This window comes from Vitis vinifera, chromosome 16, assembly GCF_030704535.1.
Source record: "Vitis vinifera cultivar Pinot Noir 40024 chromosome 16, ASM3070453v1".
Classification (NCBI taxonomy): domain Eukaryota; kingdom Viridiplantae; phylum Streptophyta; class Magnoliopsida; order Vitales; family Vitaceae; genus Vitis; species Vitis vinifera.
This window is the reverse complement of record NC_081820.1, coordinates 2,959,877-2,979,530: the sequence shown is the minus strand read 5'-3', so window position 1 is coordinate 2,979,530 and position 19,654 is coordinate 2,959,877. Positions and strand designations below refer to the sequence as shown.

Sequence of the window (19,654 nt, the reverse complement as noted above, 5' to 3'; positions counted from 1 at the left end):
GCTTCTTGGAGTGGTTAGCTACTAGGTAAGGGGTGGTAAGGGTTTCCTTGCTCTTTTTTGTTTTTGTTGTGAGGCCTTGTTGCCTTGTATACCCCCTGTATGCTTCTTGGCTTCTTTGCCTCTTCTAATATACTATGTGCTTATTTATCAAAAAAAAAAAAAAAAGATTATGTTCTGGACTGATCATTGGTGCGGTAACGTAGCGCTGTCCCAAGCGTTTCCCCAGATTTTTGCCTTGGCAGTGTGTAGTAACGAATCGGTGAATGAGGTGTGGGACCCAAGGCTTGGCCAAGGAGGGTGGAATCTCAGATTGGCTAGAGATTCTAACGATTGGGAGCTGGTGTTAATAGAAGACTTGCTCTTCTTGCTAAGGAACATCAGGGTAACCCCAGAGGAGGACTCAGTGTTATGGAAAGGAGGGGATTGTGATAGTTTTCGGATTCGGGTGGCCTACAATCTGCTGGAAGCCCCTAACCCTCTCGTCTTTCCGGGAAAAAATATTTGGGTGGACAAGGTCCCAACCAAAGTTGTTTTTTTTTGCGTGGGAGGCTACTTGGGAAAAAATCCTCACGTTGGATAGGCTGCAAAAGCGTGGGTGACAGCTTCCTAATCGTTGTTTTTTGTGTGGTTGTAAAGAGGAAAATGTAAATCACATTCTTTTACACTGTACAGTGGTTAGGGCCCTATGGGAAATCGCCTTTGCCTTATTTGGGGTTCAGTGGGTGTTTCCAGAGAAGGTCAAAGAGGCGTTATTATGTTGGCGGGGCCCTTTTGTGGGTAAAAAAAGGAAGAAGATATGGAAGTCCATTCCGTTATGTATTTTTTGGACGGTGTGGAAGGAAAGAAATGGGTTAGCTTTTAGAGGGGTTCTTTGGCTATTCAAACTCTTAAGAATTCTTTTGTATGTAGTCTGTGGAGTTGGGCTAAGTTGTATAGGGGAGAGGAGTCCTCTTCACTTTTAGGCTTCTTGGAGTGGGTAGCGGTCCCCTAAGGGCTGGTGAGGTGTTCCTGTTTTTGCTTTTTTGGTCTTGTGGCTGCTTTGTATACTTCTTGTATGCGGTGCGGCCTTTCGGCCTTCTTCTATATATATTTTGCTCTTGCTTATAAAAAAAAAAAAGAAATAGGAATGGTTCGAAGGCTTACTTAGAAATTGGTGAACAAGTTAATCAGTTGAAGGTTTGTATAGTGATATCTTGGCAATCAAGTTCAAAGCCCTAAAAGCTACAACCCTGAATCAAATTGGTTTTGGGGATGTAAAGGAAAGGGAAGCCATTCCTTCTTTTGAAGAAAATGAGGTTAGAAGGAAGGCAATGGAGGGGTACTACTAGTGGGCAGAAATGGAAGAAGTTTCATGGAGACAAGAATCTAAAGAATTATAGCTTAAAGGGGGAGATTAGAACATAAAGTTTTTCCAACCAATGCTCATAGAAGAAGGAATTATTTGGATAAAGTTAGGGTAAATGGTGTTATGTTGTTAGAGGAAGCAGATAGTCGGGAGGGGGTGGCTAATGCTTTTCAATGTGTTTTGAATTGAGAGATAGAGACCAAATATCAGTGGATTGATTTTTGAAAATTTGGATATAGAAGATTAGGACATTTAGAGATTCATTTTTTGGAGGAGGAAGAATTTTTAATCCTTGGGTCTAGGTGAGAGTGAGTTTGTTTGCATGGGAAGCTCTTTGGGTGAGGATTTTTGGACATTGGACTAGCTTAAAAGGAGGGGATGGACAATTCCAAATAGATACTATTTGTGAAAAGATGATGAAGAAACGGTTGATCATATCCTCCTTTATTGTTTGAAAGTAGTCATGTTGAGGTATCTTATTTATGCTCTTTTTGGGATAAAATGGGTGATGCACTTTATTGTGAGATACGCCCTTTCTTTTGGTCCTTTCACTACCACGTAGATGACCCCAAATTCATGAAAAATAGCCGTTAAAAGAGCTTAGTAACCGTTGAAGAGAAAGAGTACTGAGAGAAGGTAATGGAAATAGATACTGGTAGTTGGCGTTGAGAGGATAGTAACGGTTGGAAGAGGAAGTGTGAAAGGGATAAGGAAAACAGAGATAGGTAGTTGGTGTTCCTATGTACCACCACTGTCTTTCTTACAATGGCAATATCCCCGTAAATATCTACAAGGATGCTTAGCTGTTTATGGGCTTCCCCTTTTCTGTTTTTTCATTTTTTTTTCCAATTTAAATTCTCGTTTGTCTGTGTGAAAGAGAGAGAAAGCGAGATGCAGGAGAGTGACATGGAGGAGCCTGACCTCAAAAGACGAAATAGCCCTCAACCGTGTCAATAGGCATCCTTTGGAAAAAGATTCAAAAGAAAGAGTTTTATATTTAATTTATAGATTTTTTTTTTCCGTTCTCAGATCTGGCATCATGATTCATTAATGTATGTCTTTAAAAGTCTTTTAATTTTCTTTAAGCCAAAGTTGTTGGGGTTTTTATTTTATTCATTATTTATTTACTTTATTGTGAGATACGCCCTTTCAAGTTGGAATGGTTCTTGTGTCAGGAAGAAGAGGATGAAGGCTTGGAGAGCTGCCCCCTTATGTTTATTTTGAACAATCTGGAAGGAAAGAAATAGGAGAGCTTTTAAAAACATTGAAAGAGGGGATTAAGCAATCAAGCAAACTTTCATGCATATTTTTTGGGAGTGGGTTAGAATGTACATAGGTGATATCTCCGTGTCCATGTTGGACTATAGTGCTTAGCTAAGTTCTAAGTAAGATAGGGGAGTTGTTTTTTGTTTTTCCTTAGCATTATTTGGCCATTTTGGCTCCTTTGTATATACCGTGTATACATTTGCTCGCCTTTTGTTAGAAACTTCAATATATTCTATCTTTGCCTATTAAAAAAAAAACGAAAAGTGCTATAGAAGTTTTTGCATAGACCTTATCCAAAAAATTGAGAAAGCTATGTCAGATTAAAATAAACCTGAACAAAAAGAATAAAGTAATGCTGGAAGAAATAATGGCTAATATCAACTGTCTTTATTACATCTTTTTTGAAAGGATAAAAACCTAGGTTAAGGACATATGTATATGATCTATCCTATTTGAATCTGTCTAATTTGAATTGTTCAAGTTTCTTAAATAGTGTTAGACCAAAAAGGCATGAGATGTTATATTCTTGGATTTTGGATAGAAACTTCCCCTTTGCTTTTATATTTGAGGTGGCTTCTAAAACATTCCCATGCCTGAGTTAACTCACATTTTGTTACTGAATTTTTTTCCCTTTCCAATCTTGTCTACTTCATTTGGCATTAAACTTTTCATAAATATATTTTTACTTATGGCAATCTTACATGAATCCCACCTTTATAAATTAAAAAAAAAAACTGATTATCTGTTGTCCAACTCTAGTTGTGTTTTTGTATGCTCATATATTCAAATGAACTGCTACTTTTTCTTTTTCCAGCCAATAAAAAGGAAAAAAGAAGGTGAGGAGAAGAAGATGACACAAGAAGAGATGCTTTTAGAAGCAGCTCAGACAGGTGTGGGCTATAACATTTAATGTTTATAAATTGCAGGAAAGTGTCCTTTTTGAAGTTGTGCTCATTTGTTTATTTTGGGATGCACATTTTGCATTTGTGAAATGTAATATTGCAGAAATCATTAACTTGAGGAATTTAGAACGTGTGTTAGCAAGGGAGGAAGAAGTCAAGAAAAGAGCAATTGTGCATAAATCAGTCTATAGTGGTCCACAGATACGATATTCTTCAAAAAATGGCAAGCTTTCCCCCATATTAGTTTTCTGGACCATTGATAGCCTCCCACAGGCTAGTGGATTTTTGGGCTATCAAAAAGTTCTAATATTTGATTCAGTGTTGCTTTTGAAATGCTGCTAATTGCTTTGAAATTTGATTCTTTGGGCTAAATATGTCTTGCAGGTTGTTCTTATTTAGAGTTTAGTAAAGGACTGTCATTTCAGTCAGAGCTTTCTGCAACATCTGTTCCATGTAAGTATCTACAAGTTTATTTGTGCATCACTATGTTGGTGAAAATGCTGATGGTAGTTTAACTTTTGTCAAAATGTAAGTCAATCCCTTTGGTTGTACTGGATTTTTGTTAATGATATGCCAAAGAACAGAGGTGGATGGGTGGTTCATGGGTGCATGGAATCTTGACGGTAGTAAGAAAAAAAAATAATCCATGTTGATTAATTTTTATATTTAAAATCATTGGATGATAACCTTGTTAACAATGAATTAATGAAAGATTTATAAACATAGTTTTGAAGGGGTAAAATAAAATTTGATCACAAATATGATTTTTATTTCAGAGTGATGCAAATTATACTACTTTTTCAAGTACCTTTTTTTTGGATAGGCAAATGAGAAAATATATTAAAAGCACCTAAAGTTGTGTCTAATGTATGCATGCATTCATTCATTAGAAGAAGAACTTTTAGTCCTGTACAGAATCCCATGGGCTTTGGATCTTGTGAGTATTTGCTGATTCAGACATTAATGGGTCACGCATATAACACTCACAAACACACACATAATAGAAAAATATAGAGAAACAAAAAATAAAATTTAAAATTTAAAATTAAAAAGCTAAAAAAACTAAAAAGAATGGAAAAACTCTATGGAGGCTTTAATTGACTCTAAATGAGGTTCTTTGAGCAAGCTTCATTGGACTTTAAATAAACAATTTTTTTAAAAAAATTTCCTAGGCTGATAAATCTTCAAACAAATTAAAAAAGAAAACCTCAATGGAGACTAAAAATTGAGTTTAATCATTTGTCATAACCAAATTGAGTTTTTTTCTTCCAACATCTTTGGTTCCTTGGAATAGTTATTTCTTTTACATGAGGAATAATCATTCGTGCACCAAATGTACCTTAAAGAGTTAGAAACCCCTAATCTAATCACTCAGCATTTTCTTTTTTGTTTCTCAAGAACAAACCATTCATTACATGAATTTTTATGTATAAGAGCAAGATGAGAAATCCTTCCAAAAACACAAAAGATGATCAAGAATAGAAGGGAGTGATTTTTTAGCACCAAATCCTTGTGTATTTTTTGGTCAGTCTGGAAGGAAAGAAATTTTTTAGCTTTTGCGAATGGGGAGCTTTCGCTTCAAAGATTGAAATATTCTTTTGTATGCAATCTTTAGTCTTGGGTCAAGGTTTCTTTAGTTTTGAGCCCTTCTTCTCTTGTAAGTTTTTTAGACTGGTTAGGCTCTAAGGGAAGGTGGTGTGTTGCTTTCCTTTCCCCTTAGGGGTGTGTCTTTGGGCTTGTTTGTATACTCCCCGTATACTTGGAGGGCACTATTTTTTGGTGCTTCCTCTTTTCGTTTAATATACTTCCTTTTTATCTATCAAAAAAAAAAAAAGAATAGAAGAGAGTGATACCTGACAAAAGCAATAAGATAACTATATAAGTCAATGATGAACCAAGAACATATACGAAATATTGGAACAGATTACAACTCAAGGGGTAAAGAATCCCCTACAAAAGAAACCATGTGCTTGGCTCCACGTTTTGCTAATTTAAATGAAACATCATTAGCTAAATGGCTAGTTGATAGTGCATTATGCACTAATAGAAGCCTGGTCAGTCCTCTCACGAGAGACTGGTCAACCTGAACTCAATACTGAAGTCTGAAGCAGCCTCATCCACTGGAGACTGAACCTTCCTACTCAAAAAAGGGACAGGTATGCCAACCAGTTGACTTGCAGAACCACTGTCCACCAGCAGCACAAAATATGCAGGGCAAAAATGAAAAGCTCCTCATAAGAACCCCTAACAGCTATACCACCTTATATAAAAGGTGAGGCACACCAGAGAACAGCTTTGGCCTACAACCAGGGCTTTAATTGCTTGAGTAAACCACTCAAGGCTTCCCCTTTGGATCTTCAAGATTTCACAAATTTCAACGGTTCTTGAGCACATAACCTCCTAGTTTGACCGAGGTGTTCACTTTAGGTGCCACACAACACTCTCAACCTTACAGAAGATTATACAACACTCTGGAGATTGCTAACATGAACACAAGGGACCTTGCTGTAAAACACTAGGTTGTAGCTTATGTATCGTTGTTAGATGGGACCTTATTCTTAATTTTATGTATCATTTTTAGATGTTCTAACAAATTGAAGCTAAAATGTGCTGCTAGTTTCCTTTACATGATGAACCATCTGAACCAATTAAAATTTAAAAAAGAGAAGAATCAGCAACAAAGAGGAGAAAATCATAAAAGAGAAAGAAAAGAAAATAATGGCTATTGCAAGTGTGCTTCCCTATCCTACTTCCTAGTATGCAAATGATCTTTGACACCCACTCTTAATGATTCGTCTGTTTGAGTGTGCTGTTATCTTTCCTAAGCTAGGGGGTGATGATGTGAATAACTGAGGGTGCTTCTAGGTGATATAAATCATTTGGGATGGAGCTGTTGCAAAAAATGGGTATCATATACTTGATGAGATTTAGGATATCTAGTGTTAAGCAACTTCAATTTTTTGCTTCACTTGCAATGATGTCTCCTGTTATCTTTAATAGCCTACTCTTTTATGGATTTAAAACCCACATAAGATGAGTAAAAACACAATCCATCATTTGTTCATGGTTCCAGATGCAGCAGGTATCCTTTAGAAAAATAAATAAAGATGCCCTTCACCTGCTTTCCAGTTTTCAAGAAGTAATTCTTTTGTAGCTTGCTGCTGTTGGAGTCGTTACCTGCTGTGATCCTGGTGCCTAGGGAGAGCTTGGAGCAGCTCTCTTAAACCATTTGCCTATGGTTATTTTCCCTTCCTACCTGGTTGTGCCACCAAGTATTTGGACTTCAGAAAGAGAAACTTCTTTCAAAGTTGGAATTTTAACCTGCTTTACTGTCTTGGAATTTGTGTCTGGAAACTACTCCTGTCCATCCATTTTAAGTGTGATCCATATGAAGATGTCAACCCCCAGGCTCAAAGCTCAAAAAATTTTTGGGGTCTGGAGACAAAGAACTACAAATCATAAAGGAATTTGGCATTTGAAAACACATTTAAATGAAATATTTCTTTCATGCAGTTTGGTATATTCCTGAAATTGTAATAATGGAATTATTATTTGCTTATTTACTTTTTCAGATCCAGAGAAGGCTGTGTGTGCTGTTACCGGATTGCCTGCCAAGTAAGAGTTTATTCCTATAATGATGCTCAGTCATTGTCTCTTGTTTTAGAAAATTTCTGTCCCAAACAACTTATAGATGCGTGGTTTGTAATCTCGTTGACGTTTTTAGGCACCTATAATTGATTACTGGCAAACAGGGCTTAGTTTATTGGAGCATTTGGTTTTCGGTTATTTTTTCTCCTTGAGATAAGAAATGCCTTATTTAGGGTAAATATAGAAGGACAAGGTGTCTTTTGATATTTATTTATTTTTAAATATTTTTTCATATTTTATTTTTCTAAAAATGCGATTTAAAGCAGTTAAAAGTGCTTGCATTGTAGTATCACGTATTGTATATGTATCGTAAGATAAAGTTAAGATGCCTCTTGATGATATGTATGGCTTTACATTAAAAATAAAAATAAAAATAAAAATAAAGGTGCATCACATTGTGTAGTTTTTGACAAATATGCTCTCTAGTCTCCCCTTTCTCCACTTCCTATTCGGATGTGTGGTTTGTCTCAGCGCCCAACAAGCTTATCTTTCACAAAAAAAAAAAGAAAAAAAGGACCAAGGCGAAGTTGCTTTGGGCCTAGGGTGGGGCCTGGTCTCAGACCTTGGGCCTCAGGGGTGCCCTCAAACTGGCCTAACCCACTTTACATGCATACCAAATAGCAATAGGAAAGCAATTTGTAAGGAATAACAAACTACACACTGATTCCCCATGATACAAAACAGTAACACCATTTGAAAATTTTTGAGACCAAGGACAAAAGAAAGAAAGAAGCATTTGTTTCTCAAATGAGATCTATTCATTCTCAAAGGTTGCATTATTTGTCTCCATCTGAATGACCCCAACTTATTGCCAAGAAAGGACAAGATCAAAGTCCCTTGCTTAGATCTCCTTTACCATACCCAATACCTGTCATAGAGGTGATGTTTTCTGGAAGAACTAATCTCAAAACTCACCAAAGTAAGATTCTTTTCCACATTGACCAGAGACTGGAGAATGCAAAATGTGTGGACAGTAGTTTCATTACTCCTCTTGCCCAAGAAGCAAATATCTGACATAAAAGACTTCCCAGATATCCCAGATCAAAGCAAGTCATTAATTCTTTGTTGTGAGTTGACAACCAATGCCAAAGCCTTAAGATTAGCTGGAAATTCAGCCATCTGTACCACTTTGCTGCTTGGAGCCAAGAGGTATTCTCTTTTTTAATTTGAATTGAAAATAAGAGTTGCTAAGAGACCATTTTTTTAAAGGTCAACTCTGACTACTTTCTCTCTCTTTTTGTGATCCCCAAGAGAGTGTGCGCAAGGCTTGAAAAGATCCAAAGGGATTTCTTATGGGGCGGTGGTGCCTTAGAGAAAAAACCTCACTTGGTGAGTTGGAAGGCTGTTTGTGCCGATAAAAAGAAAGGTGGCTTGGGCATTCGTAGTCTAGCTACTTTTAACAAGGCCCTTCTGGGGAAATGGTTGTGGAGATTCGCTAATGAGAATGAGCCCCTATGGAAGCATATTATCCTTAGTAAGTATGATCTTCAAGAGGGAGGATGGTGCTCCAAAGATGCAAGAAACCGGTATGGGGTGGGGGTCTGGAAGGCCATCAGAAAAGGTTGGGAGAATTTTCGTTCTCATTCCCGCTTCATCATTGGGGACGGCACCAGAGTGAAGTTTTGGAAGGATTTGTGGTGTGGAAATCAATCTCTGAAGGAAGCTTTCCCCATCTTGTTTAACCTCTCTGTCAACAAAGAAGGATGGGTTGCTGAGGCTTGGGAGGAAGATGAAGGAGGAGGTAGCTGGGGGCTTCGTTTTAACAGACACCTTAATGATTGGGAGGTGGGAGAAGTCGAAAGCTTATTAAGTAAGCTTCATCCATTGACCATTAGAAGAGGTGTGGAGGACTTGTTCCGGTGGAAAGAGAACAAGAATGGAACCTTTTCTGTCAAGTCCTTTTATAGCTCATTCTCAAGGGATTCCAAACCCCCCTTCCTGGCTAGAACTATTTGGACGCCTTGGGTTCCAATTAGGGCTAGTTTCTTTGGTTGGGAGGCGGCTTGGAATAGATTGCTCACCACAGACCGCCTGAAGAGAATTGGTTGGAGCATCCCCAATAGATGCTTTTTGTGTAAACATAAGGAGGAAACCACAGATCACCTTCTGCTGTTTTGTGAGAAAGCCAGAATGTTATGGCTCCTAATTTTCTCCCTGTTTGGGGTGCAATGGGTGATGCACTCCACTGTGAAAAAACACCTCCTAGGTTGGCATGGTTCTTTTGTGGGCAAGAAAAGGAAGAAAGCTTGGAGAGCTGCCCCCCTCTGCTTGATGTGGACCATTTGGAGAGAAAGAAATAGGAGAGCATTTGATGATATGGAGAGGAATGATCAAGACATTAAATCCATTTTTTTGTACACTTTTGTGAATTGGGCTAGGGTGTATATAGAGGAACACACTTTGTCTTTGATAGATTTTGTTGACTGGCTAGCCACCAAGTAAGGGTCATGTTTGTTTTGTCCCTTTGTTTTTTTGCTATATTGTCTTTGGTATACTCCGTGTATGCCTTTCTCTAGCCTTTGGCTCTTAATGAAATCTATTTACCTATAAAAAAAAAAAAAAAATCATTGGTGATATGAAGAAAGGAAGACATACCAGAATTTCACTGTCATTAAAAATTCTGAAGAAAGGAATTTGTTTTGATGAATATCCTGTGGTAAATTATATTTCTTTCTTTTTATTAACCATTACTTGAATTCTCATCTGATGTTACAGGTACCGTGATCCAAAGACTGGGCTACCTTATGCAACCAAAGAAGCTTTTAGAATTATTCGTGAGCGGTAATGCTTCAGTTGCCTTCTTAATAGCTTCTATGATATTTTGAATTTTGACTTTTAACTAATGCTTTTGCTTTAAATTTATGGTCATCCCCTTTTCTATTTCATATCTCTCAGAATAATATGTATGTAGCTGATGATAAATGTAATTGTAATTTGTAGGATTCGGATAAAAGAAAAAGGGTAGTTTGTAGGGCAGTGTTCAATGGAGTTCTATTTTGGCTTGGAATTGTCAACGACTTAATATGAGATGATGAGTGTAGGCACCTCTCTCTTTTTTCTTCTTCTTCTTGATAGGCAAATGGGAATTGTATTAAAGGGTGCCAAGCAAAGAAAGCAGTTGAATGACCACCTTTTTTATTCCTATATTTCTTAAATACTGAAAATTGCTTTAAAATGCAAATAAGGAAAATCTTATGTGCAGTTCTTTTATGCAGTAATGGTACATGAAATATAGTAGCACTAATATAGTTTGAAAATAAATATATATGAAACATTGGCTAGAAAGATAAAGTCAAATGCTATATTATTTTATACAAAAAGCTACAACCAGAGTCTAGAAGGTAAACTTATTTTTATTGTTGCTTCTATTTCTAAAATGCCCAAAACTGCAATGTACCTTATTCAAATCAACTCTTCAAGTTGCAAATTTCGCATTAAAGATAATAGAAGTGAAGAAACAATTAATAAAATCTAGGGGTGTGTGTATAGGTGTACTCATGTCTTCTCTGTGTAAATGTCCTACTTTTTTAGGATTTCTGTGTTGGCTTACCCATTATACCCATTTCCCATAGCCAGTAATTAATGAAATTTAGCAGCATGGGTAGATGTACTCACATCCTCACTGTATAAATGCCCTACTTTAGGATTTTCTGTGTTGCCTTACCCATTATACTCATTTTCAATGTGCAAGTATCAGCTACATAGATTATTGGTCACCTAAGGGGTTTATTCCTTACCATACGCATGACTCATTACACAGGATAGTTTGGGAAAGAATTGCAGTGTGTTAAAATTCACACACTAACATGCTACATTATAGAACCTATACTCAAAATGTCACAAATATAATTTATATATGATTTCGTTTTTTATTTCCACATGCTAAATAATTGGAGTATATAATGCCTCCTACTATTGGAATATATAAACCCTACCCTTTGAGTGTTATTCAGCTTAGTTAGCTCTCAAGTTGTACACATTAGGGTTATAGGGGCTGGTGTTGTTATACTTGTATAGGCCTTTTGTCCTTATTGTATAGCCATCCTTATTTTGTGGAGGTTTACTTAGTTTCTTTTGATCAGCTTTGTACATCATGGGGAGGACTTTTCATCCTTCTCATGTTTTTATTATCAATTAATACATTTGTTTGTTTCTGATAAATAAAAAATAAAAAAATGAAAAAATAATGCCTCCTACTATCTTCCTTGAAATTTTGTGAAGAATTTCTGAACTCCTTTATTGATAATGAATCGGTACACACCATACACATATATATACACAAATGACTGAATAAGAAACAATCAATCTAGCTTAATTCTCTCCTAAAATTAGGAAACTAAATCATAAGGAAATATCCTAAATGATCTCTCCTTTTTTATTCCTAAATTAAAGTCCTAACTTTGGCATTATTTCAACACTCCCCCTCAAGCTGGAGAATATATATCATATAATCCCAGCTTGCAAGTTAAGTCTTCGAAGTTAGGCCTAGGTAAAGCTTTGGTGAGGATGTCTGCGGTTTGGTGCTTGGTAGGAACATAGTTTAATTTGACCGTCTCACTAGTCACCTTCTCTGTGATAAAGTGTCTGTCAATCTCAACATGCTTGGTCCTGTCATGATGCACGGGGTTCTTTGCTATGCTTATAGCTGCCTGATTATCACACATCATCAGAATTGGAGATGAACTCGTTTGTCCCAGTTCACTAAGAACCCTTTTTATCCAAATCCCTTCACAGATTCCCTGTGCAAGAGCTCTGTACTCAGCTTCTGCACTACTTCTGGCTACAACTGATTGCTTCTTACTCCTCCAGGTAACAAGATTTTCCCAGACAAAAGAACAATATCCGGAAGTGGACCGCCTGTCAATGATGTTTCCTGCCCAATCCGCATCTGAGTATACTTTAGTGTCACGGTTCTCTGTCTTTCTGAAGAATAGGCCTTTCCCTGGTGTCATTTTTAAATATCTAAGAATCCTGTAGACTGCTTCCATGTGTTCCTCAGTGGGGCTGTGCATGAATTGACTTACAGCACTCACTGCAAAGCCAATATCTGGCCGAGTGTGTGAGAGATAAATCAAGCGCCCGACAAGCCGCTGATATCTCCCCCTGTCTACCGGTGTACTTTCTTTCTCGATACCAAGTTTCTTCTGACTATCCATAGGAGTATCAATTGGTTTGCATCCAAGCATACCGGTCTCCTTAAGAAGATCGAGTATGTATTTTCTTTGAGAGACTACGATTCCTTTCCTTGATCTAGCCACTTCCATACCAAGGAAATATTTCAAATTTCCAAGGTCTTTAACTTCAAACTCTTCTGACAAATACTTCTTCAAATTCTGTAACTCCCCCATATCATTTCCAGATAGAATAATATCATCGACATAGACTATCAATATGGCCAATTTCCCGGCATGAGATTTCTTGACAAATAGAGTATGATCAGCCTGACCTTGTTTGTAGCCCAGCTTCAGGACTGCTTTTGTGAATCTATCAAACCAGGCTCGAGGAGATTGTTTAAGGCCGTACAATGATTTTTGGAGTTTGCAAACCTGATTCTTTGCCATACTTTCTTCGAAACCAGGTGGTATTTCCATGTAGACTTCCTCTTCTAGGTCCCCATTTAGAAACGCATTTTTTATGTCCAGTTGTTGCAAGCACCAATCTTGATTGACAGCCAATGAGAGAAGGATCCTGATAGTGTTCAGTTTTGCAACAGGAGCAAAAGTCTCCTGATAGTCTATCCCATAGGATTGTGTAAACCCTCTAGCTACCAAACGAGCCTTGAATCTTTCGACTGATCCATCTGCTTTGTATTTTATGGTGAAAATCCACTTGCACCCCACAGGCCTCTTCCCAACCGGCAAATCTGTGATAGTCCACGTCCCATTCTTCTCAAGTGCATCAATCTCATCTTGTACTGCCTTCTTCCATTCTGAAATTTTTAATGCCTCTTGTATTGTGTTGGGAACCTGAGTATCATCAAGAGAAGTAGCAAATGCTCTGTAAGATGGTGATAACCCTTCATACGTAACATAATTCCCAATTGGATGATCTGTACATCTCCTAACACCCTTCCTCAATGCAATTGGCAAAGTAGAATCATCAATGCTGGGAATTAACACCTCTCCAGCCCTATCCTCACCTATGTTCTCTTCAGGAAGACTTGAATTGGAGTCAATATATTGGCCACATGTTGACTGTGATCCGTGCTCTAATTCCTGTCTTTTCCTCCTCCTGATGTAAACTTGTAAGTTCTCATTAGCAAGTTGTGGGGCTATAGGTTGAATAGGCATGGGAGACTGGATGGTCACGGGAGAAGGAACATTTGTGTGCTGGGCTGGCTGAACTGATGGCGGCGTGGGTGTGGACAACTCAGTGGGCGCGAATTGGGAAGGATTTGGTGACTCTGAGTGAAAAGAAGGTACACCATCAAGAAAAGACTCCCAAACTTGATGTTCATTCATGCTCTCCCCCTGAACATGAGATTTGGGATAGAAGAAGACATGTTCAAAGAAAGAGACGTCCATGGTGGTGTAAAATCTTTTGTTGGTTGGAGAATAGCATTTGTACCCTTTTTGGGTTGGAGAATACCCTAGAAAAATGCACTTATTTGCTCGAGGAGCAAATTTGCTACGATTTTGAGGATACACATGAACGAATGCCGTACAACCAAATACTTTGAGTGGTAAATCAGAAGAGGCGGCATGGGTGTGAGGAAACTGTTTTAAGAAAAGTTGACGTGGGGATTGAAAGGTAAGCACTCTGGATGGCATACGGTTAATCAAATAGGTAGCTGTGAGAATAGCTTCCCCCCAGAAATAGTTTGGAACATTAGAGGAAAACATAAGGCACCGGGCAACCTCCAAGAGATGTCTATTCTTGCGTTCGGCCACCCCATTTTGTTGTGGGGTGTCAACGCAAGAACTTATGTGGATAATGCCATGATTTTGAAGATAAGTACTGAGACTACTAGTAAAGTATTCCTTTGCATTATCTGACTTGAAGACTTGTATTTTGGAATTGAATTGATTTTGAACCATACGATTGAAGGTTTGAAAAATGTGCCCGACCTCTGACTTTTCTTTCATAAGGAAAACCCATGTTACCCGAGTATGATCATCAACGAATGTCACAAACCATCGAGTGCCAGAAATATTTTTTATCCGGGAGGGACCCCACACATCACTATGTACTAGAGAGAAAACAGTCGAAGGTTTGTATGGGATTTGAGGATATACTGTTCGAGTATGCTTTGCAAACTGACAAATTTCACAGTGATAAGATGCTGGATTTTTATTGATAAATAATCTGGGAAACAATTTTGCAAGGTAAACAAAGCTAGGATGACCAAGGCGATAGTGTAACATTATAATCTCACTATCTTTATTGACCTTAGAATTTGACACAGAATTGAAAGACTCTGACATACTCTGAGACTGTACGCAACTTGCTTGAGAGACTTGGTTGGAGAATTGGCCACATGAAAGGAGGTAGAGCCCGGAACACAGTTCAGCACTGCCAATCATCTTCCCCGATTTCAAGTCCTGAAAAACACACAAGTTTGGATAGAATTTAGTAACACATTGGAGATCATGAGCCAATTTGCTAATGGACAAAAGATTGCAATCCAAGTTTGGAACATGGAGGACAGAGTCAAGATATAAGTCTTTAGTAAGTTTTATAGAACCTGTCCCGGCAATTTTTGACTTTGAACCATCAGCAATATGGATGGATGAATGACCATTACTTGGCTTGTAATTTTGAAGAATGGCAGCATCTCCTGTCATGTGATCAGAAGCACCTGTGTCTACTATCCACGGCCTCATTCCTCCTCGATTAGCAGTGAAGGCTACACCGGTAGTACTGCCACTGCCAACTTGGCTTAATAATTTCTGTAGCATCTCCATCTGCTCTTTGTTGAATGGACTTGGCTCGGGAACAGAGGTGCTCTCAGAGTTGGCAGCCACGTGTGCTCTGCCATCTCTGTCAAACCGTGGCTTTGGTTTCCAATCAGCAGGTTTGCCATGAAGCTTCCAGCAAGTCTCCTTATAATGGCCTGGTTTCTTACAATAATCACACCAAGGCCTATCCCGTTTCTGACGATCTCCACCACTACTATTAAATGACCGAGCCGCAAGGGCAGAGGCATCCAATGTTGGGGCAGGTTGCTCTTTTGATCCCATCATCACTTTCTTTCTACTTTCTTCACGTCTAACCTCTGAAAAAGCCTCCCTGAGACTTGGCAGGGGTTTAATGCCCATGATTCGGCCTCTAACATCATCCAATTCCCTGTTTAGTCCTAGGAAGAACTTGAACAGTCTCTTTTGTTCCACAATTTGCCTGTATGTTGCTGCATCATCCGAACATTTCCATGAGTGAGTCTCAAATAAGTCAAGTTGCTGCCAATACCTTGTGAGTGTGTTGTAATACTGAGTAACTGACTGCTCTCCTTGGCGGAAGTCATGTAGAGCTGATTCAACCTGAAACAGTTCTGAAGTATTTTCAGAACTTGAGTAAGTTTCTTTGGCTGCATCCCATATGTCCTTTGCAGTCCCAAACAGCAAAAAATTTTCGCCTATGTCATTGTTCATGGAATTGATAAGCCATGACATGATCATGCTGTTTTCAATCTTCCACTTCCTGAAACCCGGTTCTGTAGTTTCTGGCATGACTGCTTCTCCAGTGAGGTACTCATCCTTTCCTTTACCGTAAATGAACTGCAACACAGATTGTGACCACTGTAAATAGTTATGGCCATTTAATTTGTGTCCTGTGATGAGAATAGGAGAGGAATCATTGCCACCAAGGTTTGGAATTTCAGATCTGCCCCCTGATTCTGGTGACGTGACGCTGGATACTTGTGATGATGCCATTCCGTATTTTGTCATGGACCGGAAAGGTAGAAGAACACTTTTCAAGGCACGTGCAGGGACTGGAGTTGAGAAAAAATAGCCGAAGGACGCCGGAAAATCTGATCAGAGGGCCCGCGGAAGCAAAAGAACCCCAAAAGAGGCACGTGCAGGGCTCGGATTGCACAAACAGGTAGGAAGGGTGGCTGGTCGGCGTCAGGCGAGCCTGGAGGAGGAAGCGCGTCGCCGGAAAGTGGCTCACGCGCCCTCACGCGCCGGCGCGTGAGATGCAGTCGCCGGCCGGAAAAACGCGCGTGGGCGGCGCGTGGATGGGTTTCTGGTTCCGGTGCTTTGGGACAAATTGGAGATCTCCTCCAGGCGCTCCTTGCGGTGTAGAAAAAAACCGTCGCCGGAAAGTTCGCCAGAAAAGTTCGCCGGAAAAGTTGCCGGCGGTGAGTGTTTTCTGACGACTATTCGACTGACTGGAAAGTGTTTTCTCCCTTGGCTCTGAGAACAGGGACTGATGGCCGGAATGAGAGAGAGAGAGAGAGAGATGATCGGATTGAGATATGGCCAGAAAGATTTGGCCGGAATGAGTGATGGCCTGAATAAGAGGTGGCCAGAAGGGATTAGGGTTTCAGAAAACTGGCTCTGATACCATGAAGAATTTCTGAACTCCTTTATTGATAATGAATCGGTACACACCATACACATATATATACACAAATGACTGAATAAGAAACAATCAATCTAGCTTAATTCTCTCCTAAAATTAGGAAACTAAATCATAAGGAAATATCCTAAATGATCTCTCCTTTTTTATTCCTAAATTAAAGTCCTAACTTTGGCATTATTTCAACATTTTGTTTGGTGGTGGTTTTGCAGTTTTTCAGAGGAAAATAATAGAGGACCAAAGAAAATGGACATGGGTGTTCTATTTGATTCAATTTCAGCACAAGGTTTTTCTGGTAGGCGAAAGAGATCATTAACTTCAAAGAAAAATGAAACATCATATTTCAGATATTTGGCACGTTTCCGCACAATTCCAGTTCTCGAAATTGAAGATTCAGATTAGCTGCCATGGTAATGCTAGGTTTCTCTTGTCTATTCTGGAGTTTCTATAGTCATGCTTGGAATGCCTTCATACTTGGTTTGAAATTTCAGTGAACATAATTTTTTTTCATGTTTAATACAAACTTAGGGATTTTGGAGCTTTCATATATAGATTGGCTGTTGTAATGGTGTGTTTGAATTTGTGAAAACCTTAAGGTTATGTTTGGTACTTGGAAAATTTGAGGGAACGTGAAGGAAAATAAAAAATAGATTTAAAATTAATAAATTATTTTTATATACTACTTCAGACTCGTTTCACATATCCTCTTCTATGTAAAGATTAAATAATCTAAAAATATATCAATTTCTAACTAATTTCAATTATATTTGATTTTTCTTTTATATTTTCCATAAAGAAACCAAACATAAGAAAATCCTTGGTATTTTTTTCTTTTCTTAATACTTTCCAAGAACCAAATATACCCTAGGTGTAAGCCTGAGCGGCGGTCTACAATGTAGAAAAATCATGTGTTGTGAACCATGTTGTTGCTTAATTCTCTAAATTAGACATAATGTAGAAGGTTCTAACTTTGGACAAGCTTCAAAGGCGGGGCTGGCAGCTTCCAAACCGGTGTTTTTTGTGTGGTTGTGAAGAGGAAAATGTAAATCATATTCTTTTACATTGTACAGTTGTAAGGCCTCTTTGGGAAATTGTATTGGCCTTGTTTGGGGCTAATTGGGTGTTCCCAGAGAAAGTCAAAGAGATGTTAGTTAGCTGGAGGGGCCCTTTTGTGGGGAGAAAGAGGAAAAGGATTTGGACTTCTATTCCGTTGTGTATTTTTTGGACGGTATGGAAGGAGAGAAATAGATTAGCTTTCAGGGGGGGCTCTCTAGCTATTCAGAAGCTAAAGAATTCGTTTGTTTGTAACTTGTGGAGTTGGGCTAGGGTGTATATGGGAGAGGAGTCCTCTTCGCTTTTAGGTTTTTTGGAATGGCTTGCCATTCCCTAAGGGGTGGTGAGTGTTGATTCTCGTTAGGCTACTATGTATACTTCCTGTATGCTTTGTGGCTTTTTGCCTCGTTTTATATATATGCGCATTTATCTAAAAAAAAAAAAATTCTCTAAATTAGACATACTGGTTCTTCAAAATGTTTATAGGATATGTCTATAAAAAAAAACAAATGTTTATCGGATACAACCAAGTGTCTCAATAACAGTACACAGGAAAGTAACTCGTTTCGATAGCAGTATGTTTTTAGGTAACCTTCATCATGATCCCTTTCAGATGGACAGATATTAAGTGTACAAATGCTATTCAAGCTGGGTTAGAAACATTTCATTTTCATTTGTTGTCTGACTCTGCAGTTTATTTGTCATTAAGAGTGCACCATGGATCTGTTCGGCTGGAATTTTTCTTGTTAATGAAATTCCCTTTTTTCTTCTCTTATGAAGAAGTTAGATTGTTGAAATGTTTTGATTATGACGAGACCCTTTTCTGTCATCAGAAGCCGTGTCGACAAGGGCATGATTTCATACACTCATCGGGTGGAAGCATGATAAACCTCTACAAGGATGGCATGTAAATCAGAATTTGAATTGGTCGAAGATGGGGGAGTTAGTCATCTTCACCTGTAAGGAAGTTATAGTTCTCCTAGTCTTCTCGTGTTGGGGGTTTTTTAAAATGTAAAGCCAAGTTGACATACTAATACGACCCAAAAAATATCCATTGCAGGCTATGACATTGGTGTTGTGATCAGGGCTGCAAGTTAAATTTGAATTAACCCAAGCCCTCTCCCCACCTTCAGACAGGCTTTGGGATTTAATATAACCTCTATCAGACCATGCTTGTTCTATCAACAATGTCTGTCTCTGTTAAATCTAAACCTAATTACTGAACCTTGAGGAGACTTCAGAGAAGAGAATCAAGTACCAACTGATGCCATTGCCATCGAACATTAGCCATGCCAGCACCGGTTCAGTTGCAAATATCTGACATAAATCTCGATTCTAAGGCCTTGGTAAAGTATCACTTTCTCATTGATTGCTGTCGAGAAATCTGAAGAAAAGAACACTGGAACCTTGTATTCTTTGTTGTTTGGTTCATCAAGAAAGGTGACTATCAATATGTAAGGCTTGTACAAGTTGTATTGCTTGAATTGCCAAAGATGTAAAGGGCCATTTTTATACCATTTGCCACTTAAATCAATGCTTGGGAAATTGTCATCTCTTGGTATGCATGTGTTTCTTATTGTTGAGATCAAACCACTCACATTTGAACAAAGCTTCTCTATTATCCGTACCATATTATAACTCAATAACATCGGTTAGGATACCAAAGAAATTAATCAACTCATTATCTTGATTTTGATTAATAATGATGCCATTATTTTGACTTCTATGAAAGTTATCATCCTTTAACAAGTACATGTTTTCACTTATAAAAATGTCTGGCTTAGTTAGGGAAAGATCAAAATCGATTAAATTGTTTTAATTGTTTGTTTCAAAACATTGAGGTGATGACACCAAATTGAATTGACCTTCGTATATATTTAACACAGTAAATTTCGAGTGCGTTTGGTAGTTATTTTATGAA

The 19,654-nt window shown here is 38.3% G+C and overlaps 1 protein-coding gene across 6 annotated transcripts in view; it reads left to right on the top strand.

The window, feature by feature from the left end:
* LOC100258083 (SWR1 complex subunit 2) overlaps positions 1 to 19,294 on the top strand; it is a 28,634-nt gene extending 9,340 nt beyond the window's left edge. The window contains exons 7-13 of one of the 6 annotated variants that reach the window (XR_009464507.1): positions 3,426 to 3,501; positions 3,617 to 3,736; positions 3,898 to 3,966; positions 7,086 to 7,128; positions 9,877 to 9,942; positions 18,567 to 18,692; positions 18,794 to 19,294. Coding sequence is in view for 4 of the 6 variants with exons in the window: in XM_059733837.1 (XP_059589820.1) it covers positions 3,426 to 3,501; positions 3,617 to 3,736; positions 3,898 to 3,966; positions 7,086 to 7,128; positions 9,877 to 9,942; positions 16,893 to 17,082 (564 nt within the window). In the remaining 2 variants the exon portion in view is untranslated. Of the gene's footprint in view, positions 1 to 3,425; positions 3,502 to 3,616; positions 3,737 to 3,897; positions 3,967 to 7,085; positions 7,129 to 9,876; positions 9,943 to 10,101; positions 10,363 to 16,892; positions 17,260 to 18,566 lie in introns of those variants that run through there. The other 5 variants (XR_009464508.1, XM_059733837.1, XM_059733838.1 and 2 more) reach the window with 5 other exon arrangements.
* Positions 19,295 to 19,654: the final 360 nt, after the last annotated feature.